The 19,889-nt window shown below is 47.2% G+C and overlaps 2 protein-coding genes across 3 annotated transcripts; one reads left to right on the top strand and one right to left on the bottom strand.

Annotated features, from left to right (window-relative positions):
• Positions 1-9,089: 9,089 nt before the first annotated feature.
• Positions 9,090-13,346, top strand: LOC123156794 (TORTIFOLIA1-like protein 5). Of its 2 annotated transcripts, none has more exons than XM_044574979.1 (5): positions 9,090-10,063; positions 10,154-10,277; positions 10,597-11,162; positions 12,147-12,536; positions 12,897-13,346. In XM_044574979.1, the coding sequence occupies exons 1-4, from the start codon at positions 9,278-9,280 to the stop codon at positions 12,534-12,536; spliced, it is 1,866 nt and encodes a 621-aa protein (XP_044430914.1). In that variant the 5' UTR covers positions 9,090-9,277; the 3' UTR covers positions 12,897-13,346. The 2 variants fall into 2 exon arrangements, with proteins under 2 accessions (XP_044430914.1, XP_044430912.1); XM_044574977.1 differs by having other exon boundaries at positions 12,147-12,532.
• A 422-nt stretch (positions 13,347-13,768) lies between these two features.
• Positions 13,769-19,661, bottom strand: LOC123156793 (alpha-mannosidase 2). The gene is made up of 4 exons (XM_044574976.1): positions 18,967-19,661; positions 18,731-18,880; positions 17,757-17,789; positions 13,769-17,124 (listed from the first exon to the last, which is right to left on the bottom strand). Exons 1-4 carry the CDS (start codon positions 19,564-19,566, stop codon positions 14,371-14,373), a joined length of 3,537 nt encoding a protein of 1,178 aa, XP_044430911.1. The 5' UTR covers positions 19,567-19,661; the 3' UTR covers positions 13,769-14,370.
• Between the last annotated feature and the right edge of the window lie 228 nt (positions 19,662-19,889).

The raw sequence follows: 19,889 nt of genomic DNA on the forward strand, positions 1-19,889 counted from the left end.
CGGTCAAGTACGTGAAAGCTTGAGCCCTTGTGTCGTTCCGGTCATTCTTGTCCCAAAGAAAGATGGTACTTATCGCATGGTTTCCGATTGTAGTCCCATCAATGCTATCATATTAGATATCGATACCCTATTCCACGCCTAGATGATATGCTTGATGAGCTTAGCAGAGCAGCCATTTTCTCTAAGATTGATCTTAAGAGTGGCTACTATCAAATACGCATCCAAGAAGGTGATGAATGGAAACCACATTTGAAACCAAATTTGGCTTATATGACTGGCTAGTTATGCCAATGGGTTTATCGCAAGCACCCGATACTTTCATGAGAGTCATGCACTTTCTTCTTCGTCCCTATATTGGTGTATTTATTATGGTCTATTTTGATGATATTCTTGTCTTTAGCAAATCCCTCAAAGATCATGTCACCCATCTTAGAACCATGTTGCAAACCCTTAGGAAAGAGCGCCCTTATGCTAATATGGAAAAATGCCTTTTTGGTGTCGATAAGCTTGTTTACTTGGGTTTCGTTGTGTCTTCTAAGGGTGTTCATGTAGATGAATCTAAGATCAATGCTACTAAAACTTCGCCCCAGCTAACCAACTTGCAATAAGTGTGTAGTTTTCTTGGTTTAGCTGGTTTCTATCGTCACTTTGTGAAGGATTTTAGCACCATTGCTTCAACTTTACATTCTTTGAGTAAGAAAAATGCGCCATTTGTTTGGGACCATCCCAAGATACCACATTTAATGAGCTTAAGAATTTTCTTACTCATGCCCCCGTGCTTGCATTACCCAACTTTGAAACCTTTTGAGATTCATTGTGATGCTAGTGGTAATGGCATAGGAGGTGTGTTAACGCAAGAAAAGTGCCCCATAGCATACTGTAGTGAGAAATTTTCCGGAGCGCACCTCAATTATCCCATCTATGACAAAGAGCTATATGCTTTAGTGCGAGTTTTGGGCGAATGTGAACATTATCTTCGCCCCCATGAATTTATCATTCATACCGATCATGAAACGCTTAAGTACTTAAAGGGTCAAACTGAGTTGAACAAACGTCATGCCAAACGGAGTGAATTCATAGAGTCATTTCCTTATGTCATCAAGTACATCAAAGGTAAGGAAAATGTAGTGGCGGATGCTCTTTCCCGCATATGCATGCTTGTCACTAAACTTGAATTTAATGTCATTGGCTTCGAGCACATCAAAAACTTGTATGCGCATGATCCTACTTTTGCAATTTCGTATGCCAAGTGTTTGACGCATACATCTTGGGAACGCTATTACATCAAGGATGATTATCTTATGAGAGCTAAAAAACTTTGCATTCTCGCGTCTTCTCTTTGTTTGTTCCTTTTGCAAGAGGCTCATGGAGGCGGACTCATGGGACACTTTGGACACAACAAGACATTCGCTACGCTCTCCAAGAACTATTTTTAGCCCAAGATGTTCCACGACGTCTCACGCTTCACCAACCGATGCTCTACATGTCGCAAAGCTAAGTCAAAAGCTCAATCCCATGGTATTTACATGCCCCTTCCTATTCCTTATCAACCTTGGGAAGACATTTGCATGGACTTTGTACTTGGTTTGCCTAGAATCAAAATGGAAAGGATTCCGTGTTTGTTGTTGTGGACCGATTCTCTAAGATGGCTCATTTTATCCCATGCAACAAGATGGATGATGCTTCACATATTGCAAATATCTTTTGTAGGGAAATCTTGCGCCTACATGGAGTGCCAAAGACGATTGTCTAGGACCGCGACGTCAAGTTCTTGAGTTACTTTTGGAAGACTCTATGAGCCAAGCTCGGAATCAAGCTCTTGTTCTCTTTGGCATACCATCCTAACCGACGGCCAAATGGAGGTGACGGACCGAACACTCTCCACTCTACTACGCGTGTTGATCTAGAGGAACATCAAGGAGTGGGAGGAGAGCCTACCCATCGCCGAGTATGCCTACAACCATGCAAGACATTCGACTACCAGCAAGTCCCCCTTCAAGGTCGTCTATGGTTTCAACCCGTTGACCCCATTGGACATTATTCCTCTACCACTACAAGAGCGCATCAACATGGACGCGAGTGCATGCGTGCAATACCTCAAGAAGATGCATGAAGATACAACGCACACCATCGAGCGCCAAGTACAACGACTCGCGACCAAGCTCAACATCAACAAGCAACCCATGATATTCAACATTGGAGATCTTGTGTGGCTACACCTTCACAAGGAGCGCTTCCCCAACGAATGCAAGTCCAAAGTTCTACCACGAGCCGATGGACCCTTCAAGGTGCTTGAACGCTACAACAAAAACGCCTACAAGATCGACATCCCACGCGACAAGTACTCCATGAGAGACATCTTCAACATCAAAGATCTCTCCCCGTACCATGGTGATGAGGATTTCCGAGGTCGGATGTTTCCCAAGGGAGAGGAGATGATGCAGAGCATCCTACAGTCATCCCCATGGACCTATCATCGTATCACCAAGTGCCAACAGGACCTATGACACGAGCACGAGCTAGAGCTCTCGAGACCGAGGTGACTTCCTTCCTTAGTGATATCTCATATGATACACTTGAGACATGGCTACTACCTAAGTCCGGAATGTTGTGCATGGTTAGGTACCGAGAGAACCCTCCCGAGGATGCACATGAAGATGGTCAAGCTCCCAAGTCCACGGATGAAGAGAACCTACGGAAGGAGACAAGAACAGCTCCCAGGACCCGGACATCTGGCCATGGCCCCGGACATCCGGCCCCTGGAAGTTTCGCCCGCAGCCAAGGCCCAGCAACCAAGTCTACAGGGCCCGGACATCCGGCAGCCAGCCCAGACATCCAGCCCGTCGCCCCGGAAATCCGGCCCCCAGCCCAGACATCTGAACAAGTCATCTAGGGAGTACAGAAGCTTGCCCCACTAGACCGGACAAACGGCCACGACCCCGGACACCCGGCCACTCACGACGTCCCGGACATCCGGCCGACGCCCGGACGTCTGGACCATTCTATCCAGAGAGCTCCAAGATGGCGCCAGGCCAGCTCGGATATCCGGCCCGACAGCCCGGACATCCGGCACCTCGTGAGAGCCCGGACATCCGGCCCGACGCCCGGACGTAAGGCCTTCCCTGTCTGCGCACAGTGTAAAGGGACGAGGCTCGTGTAGCCCTTCGCCCTCCTAGACTATATATACTCCTCCTCCGCCCTCGTTCTAGGGTTAGCATTGTGATAGCTCATATTTGAGATAGAGCTTTGCTCATCCACTTGGTTACTTCTCCTCGGAGCTCACAACCTCTTCGGAGAAGATCCCCCAAGCGGATTCAAGACCCCATCACGGGAAGACCCTTCAAGACCTCCTCACGGAGAAGACCTTTTGTATCGTCCTTTGTTGACTTTGAATCATGTATCACTCTTTGTGTTTCGAGGATCTAGCACATGTGTAATCGAATCTTATTAGTTTCAGTGATTCTCTCGTGTTTTCTCATTGGGATCCGCTCCTTTCGTGAAAGATCGGGCATCTAGGTTTCCACCCTACATCACTTTTTCTCTTGTTTTGGACTCTAATTTGCATGATTTGAATGAAACTAATCCAAACTGATGATGTTTTCAGCAGAATTGCCATGGTGTTGTTTTTTAGCAGAAATCAAAGTTCTTGGATTGATCTGAAAATTTATGGAGAATTTTTGTGGAATATATAAAAAATACTGGTGGGAAAATATACCCAAGGGGTCCACCCAGGAGCCACAAGCTCAGAGGGCACACCCACCCCTATGGCGTGCCTAGCGAGCTTGTGGGCCCCCTGGACCTTAGGCAACCCTAACTCCGACTCCATATATACCTATTCGCCAAGAAATAAATCAAAGAGAATGATTCATCACATTTTACGATACGAAGCCGCCGCCGCCTCCTGTTCTTCAACCTCAGAACATAGTGGATACTAGGGATCAAGCCCTAACAAAATTAACTCAATTACATGATAAATCTCATCCATGTCATCACCGTCCAGCAAGCCTATGAAGGAATTACTCACTCCCGGCGGTGAGCATCATCAAATTGGTGATGGAGGAAGGTTGATGATGACGATGGCGACAGATTCCACCCTCCAAAGCCCCGAACGGACTCTAGAATATATTTGAACCTATTATGTTTTCATGAACATATTTGTGTTCTTGATCATATCTTGCAAATTATACGCACCTATTACGAGTTATGATCCGCATACCCCAAGGTGACAATAATTGGGATTCTTTCCGGTGATTACCGTAGTTTGAGGAGTTCATGTATTCACTAAGGGTTAATGATTTGTTCTGGTTCTCTATTAAAATGAGGTCTTAATATTCCTTAGTTTTGTTATGGACCCCGCTGCCACGGGAGGGTAGGACAAAAGATGGCATGCAAGTTCTTTTACATAAGCACGTCTGACTACATACGGAATACATGCCTACATTACATTGATGAATTGGAGCCAGTTCCGTGTCGCCCTAGGTTATAACTGCTACATGATGAATATTGTCCAACAAAATTATCCATCATTGATCCAATGTCTACGAGCTTTTCACATATTGATCTTTGCTAAGTTACTTTTGTCGTTGCTATTGTTATAATAACTATAGAACTATTGTTGTTACTATTGTTATTGTTACCATTACTATCATACTACTTTGTTACTAAATATTTTGATGCAGATATTAAGTCTTTCAGGTGTGGTTGAATTGACAAGTCAACTACTAATACTTGCGAATATTCTTTGGCCTCCCTTGTGTCGAATCAATAAATTTGGGTTGAATACTCTACCCTAAAAAACTGTTGCGATCCCCTATACTTGTGGGTTATCACTCGGTCAGCTGACGCCGCGGATGCGGACTCCGGAGTTGGAGGCACGAGCTGCCCACCGCGAGAGGCAGAGGGCAATGGAGATGGCAGGTGGGTCCGATGGGTCTACACAGTCCGCCCACCGGCGTCGGGTGCCCGACGAGGAGGACCGTCTCTTCGAGTAGGCGTGATGTTGGTCACAGACTGAGGCGGAGACGGAGGCCCGACGGCTCCGGACGCTCAACGCCAAGCAGCTCCGGCTCGGCATTGAGCAATCCGAGCGGGAGGCGAGGGTGTACAAGCTCAAGCGCAAGCAACACCGCGTCATCCAGCGCTTGCAAGGCTTCATCGCCATCTCCAATTTCTCCTCCTCTGATGGGTCCGACGGCTCCGACATTGACCCACCTCCTGCCGCAGACTCCTATAGTTGCGCCGGCGATTGGAAAGGCAAAGGGCCGGCGAGGAAGTGGTGAAGATCTGTCTTTGTTTCAAGTTTTTAGTTGTAGTTTGAACTTATCCGCCATATTATGTGTATTATGTGAACTTTGGCTATCTTTCAATGATCCGGCTGTGATCTTTTGATGAATCGATTGTGCATTTGTATGTCCGCTCATGGCCTACGTAGTTTTTATCAACATTGCATGGTTTAGTATGAATATAGAAGACGAAATATGAGATAAGTGGGTGTGGAGATGCAGATATATGGAGTGCCCGGTCAGTGCCGGGCGCGTCCGCGGGCGTTCGAGGGGCCGGATTTGCTGAGTCCGACTGTAGATGCTCTAAGTGTATATGTTTTCTTTCCACTCACGCGTAGGCGGCTAGGTAAAGTCCTCGACTTCTCGTCCTCCGGAGTTCCACTAGGCAGGCCCTGGATTCATCCCCAGCGCCCTCGGCATGTTGTTTTGACGGCTGATGGTTGGGAGGAGAATCTAGATGTCTCTACTCCGGATTGTAATTTATGTTTGGTCTTTGCCGCAATTCCATGAAGACGGTGAAGTTGGGGTCTCTCTCGTACATGTGCGACCATGAGATCTTGTGGCAAACACTTCAGATTGATTAAAGTTCATAATGATGACTACGGCTATATGATGCTGGTCCTTATAGGCACATGCATGAAGACTTTCTGATTATTATTCATAAGGTTTGGTCGGCTTTAGTATGAGAGCAGCACAACAGCGCATTGGCGGCTCTTTCTGGCGGCAACATTGATCGTTCGCTGATCAAGATACCTCGACGTAATTTTTATTACGCTTTGGAGTGCATACTTCCTATCAATTTTAAAAATTATAATGAATGTGTGTCCTTTTGGAATAAAAAGAGAGCGCATTGAATTGGGTGCATTGCATATAATTCCATCTAGGTGTTCGAAGAGGTTCTAGCTAAACCGTCGGCAAAAGAATAACTGGACTAATTAATTTGATTTGGGACAGCATTGCGTGATTGAATTTGAAAAACAGCATGATTCGGACTGGGTCGGAATTGGATCGTAGCTTCACGTAGCAGGTGTTGAGGTGCCAAATCGTTCTCGCCGAAACGTATTTTGCACCTATTTTCTGGTCAACATCGCCCATCTTCCCTAATTCATTATCTGATAAGACCTCACCCCACCTATTTCATTTCCTGTCTATTCTCAATAAACGAAACAAGAATGTTTTGCGTGTGTGGATATTTGGCCCCTTTCCAACCCAGTTCTTACATTATTAAAAGAAGATGCAGTACCAAAATACAGTGACGTGACAACGTCCAAGCAAACATGGTAAGCCTGTCAAAATGGCGCCGTCAAGTCTCCAATGCAGCTTCGATGTTTAAGCACACACCTTTTCTTTTCCAACTTGAACTATTAGGGCATGTACAATCATAGCCTCAAGGTAATGCCTCGCATGCCATGTAGGATCGGATATGACGTAAAGTAGGTTCGGATAGAGAAGTAGGATCCTCTCCAGGAGGCGGGTGCTTGAAGAGAAAAAGCGTGGTCCGATGACAAAAGCTGAAAAGGTTGGAGTGAAAAGTAGAGATGCATGTGTACTAAAGTCTTTATTTTTTATTTCTTAATAAGGCCCACTAGTGATAGCTTGCATTGGAAAGGAAAAATTAATGTAGATGCTTCAAATTATTTTTTGTCATGGGGCATATGTATCCATGTGCCACCATTGTACATTGCCTTTAGAGATGTCCGAAGAAAAGATGCCAGTGACTTTACGGATTACGATCCAGTCGAGATCGAGCATTGTAAGATGGCCGCATTTCGCCGTGTCGTAGGATGGCGTAGCCAACACATGCAAAGTGTCATTGCCAATTAACCCTAACCCTAGTGCTAAGTGCTAACGAACAGACACGATTCTCGGAGAATACTACTCACTGCTAGCATGACAAATGTGTTGCAAGAGCTACCATTATTCTCGTGCGTGTTGCGATGTCTAGATCAATCATCATTTGGTAGGGGGATGCTGTAGCTCCAAAGTAGTTGTCATTTCCCGCGTATTCTTCCCATATTTTTTGTTTCCCGCCAGGCCCACGGGGTTTTTCGACGATGCTGCTCTCTCTAGTCTCTAGCTACAAAGTAGGCATCATGAAGTCGCCGGCTCTATTTTTGATGATTAGCTGATTAGTTTAAGCAACACATGCGCCCCTCCAAACCACTAGTCTAATCCCCCGCCTGCTCTGTACGGCAAACTGTTAGCAATATGGTTCTTTTTATCAGCCATGTGGCCTACTACTCGGTCCCTGTAAAATTACTGCGTCACAACTCGCGTGGTGCCCGTGGCCTGGAAGCTCTCCAGGACGTCGACATGACATACACCCACACAACTGGGAATAAAAGAAAATGATCTGGGAGCAGCTAGTATTGCACTGTGCCCGGGCACTGACAGCACACCATACTAAAAACATTTCCAAGCAGACTCGCTAAACAATTCTTGTGCTTGCAGAACCCCATTACAAAATCCCTTTGTGCAGAACCGAGAGAAGATTCATCGGCGACCGGGCGATGGTGATGCAGGCCGACATGTCACCCACGCAGTTTTCCCCCGGGCTTGGCAGCAGCGGTAGTTCGTTTTTTCTGGTGGAAGCAACAAAAATCCACCAGCCAGAACCAGGTCCAGCGGGCAGGAGTAATTAACAAACAAACAGATGCAGATTACAGATTACAGATTACAGATCGATCGGCCCAAGAGGCGGTCACATGGCGGCTCATGTGCGCATCTGCCGAGCACACATGGTGTTCACTTCACCCTGGCTGGCTGCTCCTGAATTGACACTGTGGTGTGGGACTGTGAGATTTGGAGGAGCCGCTCGCTGCTCTCCCATTGGCCGATGTGTGCGTTTTCATTAGCTGTGATTCTCAAGATAAGTTTAAGCAACCAGAGGGTGTAGAGATTGGCTGACCGGAAGGGGGCAGCGGCTTAGGGACAAGATTTACTATGGGTTGCGGATAAAGATAGAATTGATCGTCACATGCTCAGCTCCTGGATCTCGATGCGCGGAGGCTACGTCAGCCGCGTCATGTACATGGGGTTTAACACTAGTACTACTATCGAAGAACACTGCTCGATGGGCGGTGAAATATTTTATTTAACTGTACTATTGTAGCGTTTTTTGACCACTACTACTCCCAAGCTGTTAGTACTGACAGCTTAGCTAGTGATTAACAGACTGTTTGACAGGTGGTCGGATGGATATTAGGGTGCCGAGGAATCGTGGTCGGTGATGAGATAGACGTACTAGCAACGTAACTTTCTCTTTTCTTACTTAAATGGTAATTTCTTACTGTTACATAACTAAGACGTCTTATGACAGTTTACTGTTTACAGAGAGAGTAGGAAAAGTTATCACGTACTTACTAGCAGTAAAAAAAACTAAAATCGTGTATTGGCTACCTCATGTCATTGCGTCAATTTGCCGATATGTTCTACCATTACTCCCAAGTGGTATTCCTCGGCTCACTGGTTTTATTTAACAAAATGTAAAACATTTTAGGTCATTGTTTCATAAACAAATGTAAGACGTTAAGTATGTGTGTGTGTTTTTTTTCAAGAACGTCTTGAAACGAAATAAGTGGTCTCCTACATGAGCTGAGCTCACAGACCTGGCAACACCACTACACCAGACACCAACCAAACCTTGGCTACTCCATCCAGAGCCGAGAAAATACAAAAACCCATCGCCATTTTTTCAAATCAAAAAATAAAAGAAAGGAAAAAAAGCCCAAAGAAGACATAAATGAATGCGCAGTCCACACCAAGATCTCTCCACCCTCTCGTCCTCCCTTTTTCTCACCCGCCACCTCCGCGCTATTAGTACCCGCGACGCCATCTCTCCCCTCCCAACCCCTCGCCGCCACCACCCTCCGCCCCCCCGTCTCCGTCGAGTCCACCGGCTCGGCTCCCACCCACCCGCCGCTCATCCTCCCATCTCCTCCTCGCGAGGCGCGGACGCGAGGCTCGGCTACAGTAGGCGGGCGAGGCCGCGAGTCATGGGGCCGGCGCCGAGGGCCGGGGGCGAGCCAATGAAGCAGCGGGTGAACCGCTGCCTGCACCGCCTGTCCGACCGGGACACGGAGGCCATGGCCGCCAACGAGCTCGACGCGATCGCGCGCGGGCTCGACGCCGACGAGCTCCCGCTCTTCCTCGCCGCCGTCTCCGACACGCGGGCCACCGACAAGGCGCCGCTGCGGCGCCACTCGCTGCGCCTGCTCGCGCTCCTCGTCGCCGCGCACCCGCGCGACGCCGTCGCGCCGCTCGTGCCCAGGCTCGTCGCCGCCGCGCTGCGCCGGGTGCGCGACCCGGACTCCTCCGTGCGCGCCGCGCTCGTCGACGCCGCGCGCGCCATCGCCGGGGCTGCCGCGCCCCCCGCGGCGCTCGTCCCGCTCGCCGACGCCGTGCTCCACGAGCAGGACCAGTGCGCGCAGCTCGCCGCCGCGCTCGCGGCGGCGGCCGCCGTCGAGGCCTCCGCCCCCAACGCCGACCTCGCCGACTACCTCCTCGCGCTCCTCCCGCGCCTCCTCAAGCTCCTCCGCAGCACCGCCTTCAAGGCCAAGCCCGCGCTCATCTCCCTCATCGGCGCCGCCTCGGCGGCCACCGACGGCGAGGGCGCCGCCACCGCGGTGCCCTGCCTTCGCGACGCGCTCGCCGGGGACGACTGGGCCGCCAGGAAGGCCGCCGCCGAGGCGCTGGCGCTGCTGGCCCTGGAGCACGGCGACGACCTTGCCGCCCACAAACCCTCCTGCATTGCCGTCTTCGAGGCCAAGAGATTCGACAAGGTCGGCCCCTTGTCCACCATCGTCGAGATCTTCTGCTCGTGGATCTGCTTCTTCCTTGCTGACATTTCTAGGCTTTTCTTGGCAATGCAGGTGAAGATTGTGCGGGAGTCCATGAACCGGATGATCGAGGCGTGGAGGGAGATCCCGGACGCGGAGGAGGATGTGTGCTCCTCCGCCGCGTCGCCGGCCCAGACCAGATCTCCTTCTCTCGCAGGTGATGTGCCGTTTCTTGGCCTGCAGTGTAGCCACCAGTGTCCTTTTCAAAATTTTGAGTAAATTGTTCTCTATTGTTTGGATTTTGGACTAGTAGTATATCAATATGAACTTGTCTGGTAATAAGACACAAGTGGAGTGGGTTCTGGTGAGACACTAGGCAGGAGAACAGTTCTTTCCTGGTACTATATGACAAAAGGAAATTCAAAAATGTTCCATTTAAATATATATACGTATTGTAGTACTATTACATATGCATACTCCAATTGGGTTTTCCTGGCATATGAGTTCTGACACTGTTTTGTTTTGTAATCAAACAGATAGTGCAAGTGATGGTCGATACCCTGCTGATTCCTTAGGCTCCAATTCCGTCCAGTCAGTTACAAAGAGGAACATGCTGCCGGCAAGCAGGTCACCGCCGTCAGTCAGTAACCGAAGGACCAGTCCTTCCATCAGAAGCAAGAAGAGCTCGCCGCCTTCACACGGCGGCGATGTGGACCAAGCCAAGAAATATGACTACAAGGTCGACGTTACCGGTGCAGCAGATGCCACCCCGATCAAGACGGTGACTGGGGAGAAGCTTCTGAAAGAGGGCAATGTTAGAGCAAGGCTTGAAGCACGGAAGATGCTGTTCCAGAAGAGTGGTGAAAAAGGGTACAATAAGTTAGTCGGGCGCAAGTCAGGGTCTAGAGTTGTTCCATACAACAACGAGGATGGTGACTCGGAAGAGAGCACCGAGGTTGAGGATGATGGGCCGGAGGAGGTTCAGTCGGACCACTCCTCCGAGGAGCTTCAGTTGGTTCACAAAGATGAAGACCTGTCCAAGATCAGGATGCAGCTGGTTCAGATAGAGAATCAGCAGACAAACTTGCTCGACCTTCTCCAGGTAAATTTCTCTTGTTATATTCTGTGTCATCTCTTTAGAACCCGATGAAACTCTTATTCATTTGGATCTTTGCAAGTGCTTCCCTACTGGGGTAGGTTGATACATCTCCAGTGTCTGACACGGGATAAACTCGAAAATAAGGCCCAACTTAATAAAGAAAATAAAAGAAATAAATGTAAATGTAGTTACATGTACTATCTCAGCCCACCGAATTTCATCAATAGTTGTGCAAGGGCATCACAGTTAATAGAGAATTGGATGGAGGTTTGAATTTGAAGCTCACATCAAACTCAAGACACATTTGACGGTAACGGTAAACACTGGGGCGACCTCATGCATTCCCCCAAGTCTTCAGAAAACATTGTGGATGTTGAGCGGGACCGACATTTGGTCTCAGTATGTAGCATTGACCAATGATTATTGGTACGAATCATGCATCCATTCAATGTGTCTTGATGGCACTAATCCAGTGGTACATCAAGATGAGCAGTAGCATGGTATGGGGACAACCTGGACAGACTGGTACATGTCATTTAGTGGCTATATGACAATGTCTTAATCGGCAGCCGTTGAAACTTACGGTCTTATGTTATTTTTCATATAACCCACCAATAGTTTTTTTGTACTTTGTTCCTGCATTTCCAATCACCAACTATATTCACAGGTCACATGGTATAGAGGTAGCATGTCTTCGGATATTGTAGCTTTTGCTGCTGATTTATATCCATCATTTTGCAACTGTGTTCTGAAATACTTCCATAACTCTATGCTTCCTGAAAACTCATCCAGTATTTCTCTCTTGTTGCTCATCAGAGACTAGGAACACATCTTTTTTCTTTTCCTTTTTTTTGAAAAGGAGGATTTCCCCCGGCCTCTGCATCAAAATTATGCATGCAGCCATTTTATTGATCTGAAGTTCCAAAACAAAGTCTCAAGTTCAAACTAGGAACACATCTGACACTTTAATTTGTCTTTGTTCATCAGAAATTCATGGGGAGCTCCCAGAATGGGATACGTTCGTTGGAGACAAGGGTGAACGGTCTGGAAATGGCACTGGACGAGATCTCGCGTGATCTGGCCGCCTCTTCTGGAAGGATGCCAAGCAGCGAACCTGACATGAACTGCTGCATCCCGAGCCCAAAATTCTGGAGAAAAAATGAAGGCGGTAGATACACTTCAAGGTACCCCGTCTCCGACCTAGCAAACCACCCCGAGGAGAGCAGAGCTTCTTCTAAGTGGGAGAGGCAGAAGTTTGGAGTTCAGGGTGGGTTCGTCACCAACCCATTAGCAGAGCCAAACACCTCATACGTAAGGAGCACGTTGGTTGCTCAGGAAGGCAGGAGGCAGAATTCAGCCCAATACAAGTCGAGGTAGGTAAGTCGATCGACGCGAATTCACCTCGCTCTTTGTAAGAAGTCCACATGATTAGATATGGTTGGTAGGCCAACCAGATGTGTGCCGATGACACCTTGAAACCTGACTATAGCATATCAGAGTAGTCAAATTCATGGTACCATACCCACACCATGCAATGCATCTTCACAGAATTTCCAAATTCATGGTACCATACCCACACCATGCAATGCATCTTCACAGAATTTCCCTTTCAATTATGACGACGCTTCCTTTTCGTGCCGGCCCCACATTTATTATCGAATTTCCCGTTATAACGCTATCCTTTCTTATCCAGCCACCTGGCAATTGATGTATTTCCATCGTGTCCATTTTATGCAGGACGCGTTAGGCGCAACAAAGATGCTCCATCTGAAGCCTGAAGCACCTGCATCTACGAGGCGGGCGGGAGCATCTGAAACATGTCACTTCATCACATTCTAGGAGGCCTTTTCTTGTTTTCTCCAGAATTCAAAGCTGAGTTTGTACATGAATTTATGGAGTTCTTTTGCGAGTTGGTTCGACGATTAAGATTTCTGCGGAACAGAGCCTGGACTCTAAAGCATGAAGACCCCCACCAGCCCCACTGCGAGGTGGGGACCGTTTGTATTATACCTCCGGCCCTGAGACGGCCCCTGCAGGTCTTGAGCTATGCATGTATCTTGCACTGTTTATGTACATAGTTTGGATACAGCAGCTCCTATCTTCGCGAGATGCATTGAACAAATGTTCTTGAGTATGCTCTCGCTGAGATCATGAAAGCAAAAGATCCAACAGTGCCTGTCCTTCGCCTGTGCTTCTGCCTTTTTTTCCTTTATCTGTTACGTGGCAAAAAATTGCAAGAAACTCTGTACTCTCTCCATAAAGAAAGTATAAGAGTAGTGATCTAAATACTCTTATATTTCTTTTATGGAGGGAGTACGTCGTGTTGCCGGACGAACCAAGCCTACATTTTGCATCGCGCTTACTTGTAATTTTGGATGCAACAATCAGGTGAATCAGGTCCTTTTAGATAAACACGTATGTATTATATATTGCTCCTAAATATAAGTCTTTTTAGAGATTCCAATGCAGACTACATACGAAGCAAAATGAGTAAATCTACACTCTAAAATACATCTATAACAAGTACAGAGCTGACCAACAGCGTACAGCAATAAAAACCATGAAAGCCCCCGTCCACGTCCCAGTATCAGTATTCAGTACCAAACGCGAAATTCAAAGCCCCCTGGCGTGCGTTTCAGCCATCTCAGAAAATGTGCACAGGCAGAATTTGCATAAAGCAGTCATATAGCAAGAATCATGTACCTAAACTGTCTCAGATCTTGTCCACAAGGTTCTGTGATGTCGCTACAAAACTCGGATGCAAAAAGGGTATATACAAAAACTTGTGTTCATATAGGTTCCTATCATGATAGCATTGGCCGATATAACATGCCACAGCTGTGAGCGCAAAAAGCTGGGATAAAAGTGGAGGTGGCAGCACGTAGACATCGAAGCTACTCCAATAGCCTGCTCCGAATTGCCTCAAACTTCCAATTTGTTAAGCAATAATCACCAAGGAGAAAATGAAGTATATGCACCCTTGCAGGTTAAATGAAAGGCAGCAGTCAAATAACTGAACCACAATTCTCAGGCTGCTCAGAGGAATGTCTCGACGATCAACTTCAATCCCTCACTGTATGTCAACCAGATGAACACATATGCATGTGGAAGAGCAGGTGTTCCAGCATAATCAAGATGCAACTGCCAACTACTCCAAGTAGATCCTTCTCCAGTTAGTGGCAAAGCAGCGTAAATGTACTGCTTCGACATACTATTCTTCTGGTGATGATGGTGGCTGTAGGTCTAACTTGTATGCCTGAATTTCCATTGGTGAGATGAGAACATTACCCTCCTGAGCTACATCGCCAATTTGCTCGAGATACCCTAGCATTTCAGGGTCGTCATTCAAGAGGTTCAGAGAGGTTGCCTTCACATTTAAGACAGATAGATCTTTGAACATGTCAAATAGATTTACAGTCTCTTCCCCGATACTTGTACATTGTAACCCACCCCTTTTGCAGTATGATGCATCCCAGCCCCTTCTCTGCAACAGAATGGCAAATCTTGGCTCAACTGCTTCGGTATGAGCAAACCTTAGAGGCTGAGGGACCTTCAAGTTGACAACATGTATATCACAGGGCAAAGATGTAGCCAATGGAGCAAATGTCTGTTGAGGAAGCTTAAAGGATTTTTCATGAAGTTCTTTGCTCACAAAAGCATGCATTGGGTAGTTCAGGTGTGCCCCCACACGGTGGGAAAGGAGTGATGGCTGAAGAGTAATTGAATTGTGAGATTTAGGCAAAGCAGACACATTAGACTCCATGAGGAGATGGAAGATTACATTCATGGGCCGGTTGTCCATTACCCCCTGCCCCAAACCACGGCCATCATCCCGGACCAGCCTACGATCCAACATAATCTCCATCCATCCTTTTTTCAAGCTTGCTGCTCCTAATGATTGCTTGGAGTGTACTGAAAACCGGTTGCCAAGTGAATCCTGTAAGAAGGCAAGTGATGGCATTGGGTAATAATTGCCCTGCAAGGGGATCTTATCATATGTCTGCCTCCGACTCATCTGAAAGCCATTCAGATCAGAATAGAACACTCTCTGGTTGTCAATATCTGTCTTGTATCTGACAATTAGCTCCCTGTCATCAAATACACGACCGACAAGTTCAACATGGTATTCCTTCTCAACCAGCATATCCTGTATAGTGTCCCCGCAACTATAAATGCGTGTGCTATGTGAGAGAGGTGACTTATCCCACTCCGTCTTTGGAAGGGAATGGGCTTCTTGAACCAATGGCCCTTCAGTTAGGACGAAATATCCTCCTTCCTTAACAATTGGCCGTGCTTCCCCAATAGGTTTGAACAAGTATGCCCCACTTCCACGACTGCTGTACATGGCAATTTCTTCGCCTATCTCAGTTTTCTCCCCATGTTTGTGACGAGTGACTGTCTGGAGGAGGCCATGACTTACATCAAAAGAAAGAGTATGATAAGAATTCTTCATCTCCACAGTTTTACCTTCAAGATTTGAACAATGATATGGTTCAGGGCAAGAAAATTCTTGGGAAGCGGTGAATGCTTTTACCACAGCAGGAGTAGCCTTTTCACAGTCCTGGCCCACGGCCACATAGTAAGTCTCCAAACCCAGTGCAGGAACAGAAGCTCTCCAATACAGACGGTGCCGGCCAGTAGAAATCTTCTCACCACTGACATACTGCCACTCAGGGGAAATTTGACATTTCAAACAGGACCCAGTTGAATTGAGAACAGATACATCAGGATTGCTTACCACAATCATAACAATCTCATCCCTTGTTTGCTCTAATGGGTTAAAAAAGACAACAGAATGTGTCTTCCCTTCATGAGGGTTGAGAACCCTATGCACAGGTTGAACATCATACTTTGATCGTTCCTGCAACGGCTCAAAATGTGATAAAATTGTAGGATCAGATCTATCATAGACATCTCCCAAAAGCACTTCGACTGCCCTTGACATAAATAGCTGCAAATCTTGCAAAGAAGTGTGCATTCGAGTCCCATAGTCCACTACGACATGATCCTTAGCTGTGCCAGTTACCCCATCATGATGCTGAAAAAGTGCCAAATTCCTCCTTGCTGCTGTTAGTTTGTGAGAGAAACTGATGGGAAGTTTTGCACACTGAAATTTCTGACAGTATCCAAGAACAAATGAACTCAGAATCTCTGAGGCACGGAGTGTCTGCTCTAGAACGCGGTCAACTGCTTTGAAGAATGGCCTTGATACATAGTAACCACTCCAGTAATCCTGATTTCTATCAGCATATGTAAAGAAGTCCCCTGAAAGTGTTGGAAAACCTTGCAGCTCAACAGAACCAACTTCACCAGGGCGTGTATAGTTTATCTTTTCAGCTTCATCTCTCAGTGTAGAGAAGTAATCCTCCAGGGTTCCAAATTTGACTTCAGCATTCAGATGGGGATTAGAATTGATGTAATCAAAAAGCTTCTCATAATTGCGAAATTGTGCTTCTGCTTCCTCGGTATTAACATACCGGAAATCATCTCCCAAAGGAATGAGAAGTGTATTTGTTCTGTACAGGGTTGACTTTTTCCTGTATTGATCTAGAAGTTTCGTTGCTCTCTCTTGCACATTGTTTGAATCTGTTTCAACTGGATCATATCTCCATGGGCAAGACTCATAGCTGAAACCACGCATTCGAGCAAAGTCAAACTGACAGCAGATAGCTGGTTCTGGTCCACAGGTGTGTGGTATGTCATAAGAATAGAAGGGCATCATATGAACAAATATGTCAGTCGTTTCTTCGATATCCCAGTTCTGCCTCCACAAATATTCAAGATTCTGTTTCCTCGCAAGCTCCTTTTTCAGCTCATAGTGTGTTCGCTGGATCAACATGTTATGGAAACCCATTCTCCTCAGTAGATAAGCCATGGTAGATGAATAGCCAAATGGGTCAATGGACCAAGAATTCTTGGGAATAACTCCAATGGTATCATTGAGCCACATGTTCCCCTCCATCATCTGAGGTAAAGAAAATTAGGAAGATCATCATATTAGATTGCAATAGATAATTATTCCAACCCATATTATAGTAATAACCGGCACTAGCTATTTAATCTACATCGCAGGTTGGTGAAAGATTAGATCAACTCTCATAAATTCTAAACATCATGTTTGAGTGCAAATAACATGTGGCTTGATTCAGCTAGAAATAGCTGATTGACTTGAAGGTTCAAAGAAACAATGTGGTACTTAGAGTAATAAAACTATCATAGCTTAATGCAAATGTAATAGGGAACAGAAGACGATTCATAGTCTATTTCCAAACTAATGAGTGTAGTTTTAATATCATTTTGTCGCAGTGTATAGCAGAAAGCAATATCTGAGTCCATTTTTTGCATGAGCAAAAACAGCATGGTTATAAATAGCATGAAAACGCATTCAATAAAAGACTGTCCCTACTGAGGTGTTTTCCCAATATGTACAGTTCATTCTTTCTCATATTGTTTATGTGCGGCGAGATATACAAGTAGGAAAAGAACACGCTTAATTCATGCATGAGGTACAATTGAAGGTCATAACACGGCATATTTAGCGCTAGGGAAAACTGAAACATAATGCAAAATATATAAATATGATTTGAGTATACTTGCCTGCTCTATGATGGCAAAATAGTGGGAGTTTGCCTGCATTTAAGAAATGGCGGAATTATAAGTACCTTATATTTAGAAAGAAATAGATTGTGTGGCAAAATCAAAGTTCTGATGAGTAAACTTGTCATGCCTGAAGGCAGGATTGAACTAACATACAGAATTCAATAAATTCAAAGCCCAATAAGTAACAGGCCTACAATGTCTATCCATAAATAAAAATCAGCAAAATACCAGTAACAGATTAATCATCAAATGCTCCACTTATATAGTACTAAATACGGCCATTTAGATTATTATTCTCAAGGGACAACAAACAGACATAGTTTTCACAATGCTCAACTCAGAAGTTTTATGTTATTAAACAATGACTGACTGACACAAAAGAGCTCACAGCAGAACTAAACTATTGCAGGCAAACATATGTGAATTCTGTTTGTGATCCTTTAGCCATGGTGTTAAATGTTGAATCTCCTCTCCATGTGCACTCGGAAGTTTTATGTTATTAAACAATGACTGACTGACACAAAAAATGGTCACAGCAGCACTAAACTATTGAAGGCAAACATATGAAACATGCGAATGCTGTTTGTGATCCTTTAGCCATGCTGTTAAATGCTGAATCTCCTCTCCATGTGCACCAAGAACATGTACTCTTAGACCGACCAGTATATGACATGGATACATCATTCACACACATACTCATTGAATTTGTAAATTTCCAGATCATGAAGTGGGCAGGTAGACGCAAGCACTCTAGTATAGACAACAGCGATCAAACATAATATGCCCAAAATGATTGGTAAGCATCAAACGAGCAAGTTAGGTAAAATGAAATGAAAGCCCATTCCATGCATAGCCTAGCCCCAAATAGCAACATCCATGACAGAAATAAACAATACTACATGGAAACAGAAACTATGCTATACTAATACTCGTAAAACCCTGTATAAACCACGAGAATTTGCTCATCTCACCTCATCGTTCATGACCCAGCCGCCACTGACAATCTCGAGCTGCCCGTTGTGCACGAGCTTGGCAAACTCCTCCTGCTTCTTCCGCGGGGCGTCACGCCACCACCTCTCCAGGTACGACATCTCCTCCCATATGAATTTCCTGCGGGGATCCTGCACGACGGGACAAAATTGGCCGTCAGAAAACAGGCCCGGGCCATGAAACCGCATCTCGCATGGGCGCGGAGATCTGGGCGAACCTTGGAGAGGGATTCGATGATGGTGTCGAGGATGTGGCGCGACTGGCGGTCGTAGTACTCCTCGACGGTGTGGATCCAGCCGGGGTCGTTGTGGGAGTGGGGCGCGACGAAGACCTTGAGCTTCTCGGCGTCCCACTCGTCGCCCTTGTAGGTGACCTCCCAGCCCTGCTTCCACGCGCCGCCGTCCACGTCCTCGAACTGGATCCGGTCGTAGAGGTCCCTGGTGGTGATGTCGACGGGCGCCTCGCGGCCGGCCCTGGCGGCGACGGCGGCCGCGGCGGCCTCGGCCGCCACGGAGTCGCGGCGGAAGGCCGGCCTGCGGGTGAGGCGAGCGCGGGGGCGGGCGGGGGACGACGCGGCGGACCGGGAGGAGGGGAAGCCTAGGCGGAGGAAGGCGAACAGGAAGAGGAAGAAGAAGAAGGCGGCGGCGAGCTGGAGGACGCGGCGGGAGGAAGAGGAGGAGGAGGCGGAGGCAGGGTGGGGGCCGCGGCGGCGGGTGGAGGCGGGGGCTACCTTGGCGCGGTGGTGGTGCGCCTTCGGCTTGGAGGTGGTCGGGAGGAGGGCGCCGGTGCGGCCGCCTCCGCCGGAGAAGAGGTGCATCGCCGCCGGCAGGGAGGCGCTGCTGGTGCGGCGGTGGGAGGAAAGGAAATGGCGAGTGAACTGACCTCGCGCCTGGGGTCGCGGCGGGGGTCGTTTCGATTGGTTTTCTCCGGCCCGGTGATATTTCTGGGTGCTTCGTTAGTGCGCAGCAGGGCGATGGGGCCCCCTCGTGGAGTATCGGTCACTGACAGGTGGGCTCTCCGTCTTCGGGTTTGTTGGCTCGGTGTTTGGTGGCGGATTTTGCAAGTCACGGGAGCAAAGGAAATTTGGAGTGGATCGGCGAGCGATGGAAGGAAAATGTGTTGCGGAGCCGTTCTATTTTT

Source organism: Triticum aestivum, chromosome 7B (genome assembly GCF_018294505.1).
Source record: "Triticum aestivum cultivar Chinese Spring chromosome 7B, IWGSC CS RefSeq v2.1, whole genome shotgun sequence".
Classification (NCBI taxonomy): domain Eukaryota; kingdom Viridiplantae; phylum Streptophyta; class Magnoliopsida; order Poales; family Poaceae; genus Triticum; species Triticum aestivum.

Coding starts and splice junctions, on each gene's coding strand:
- LOC123156794 (XM_044574977.1), top strand. CDS start 9,278: ATGGGGCCGGCGCCGAGGGCCGGGGGCGAGCCAATGAAGCAGCGGGTG. Junction 10,064..10,153: donor AGGCCAAGAGATTCGACAAG/GTCGGCCCCTTG, acceptor TTGGCAATGCAG/GTGAAGATTGTGCGGGAGTC. Junction 11,163..12,146: donor ACTTGCTCGACCTTCTCCAG/GTAAATTTCTCT, acceptor TTTGTTCATCAG/AAATTCATGGGGAGCTCCCA.
- LOC123156793 (XM_044574976.1), bottom strand. CDS start 19,566: ATGCACCTCTTCTCCGGCGGAGGCGGCCGCACCGGCGCCCTCCTCCCG. Junction 18,881..18,966: donor TCATCGAATCCCTCTCCAAG/GTTCGCCCAGAT, acceptor CCCGTCGTGCAG/GATCCCCGCAGGAAATTCAT. Junction 17,125..17,756: donor ATTTTGCCATCATAGAGCAG/GCAAGTATACTC, acceptor TCTTTACCTCAG/ATGATGGAGGGGAACATGTG.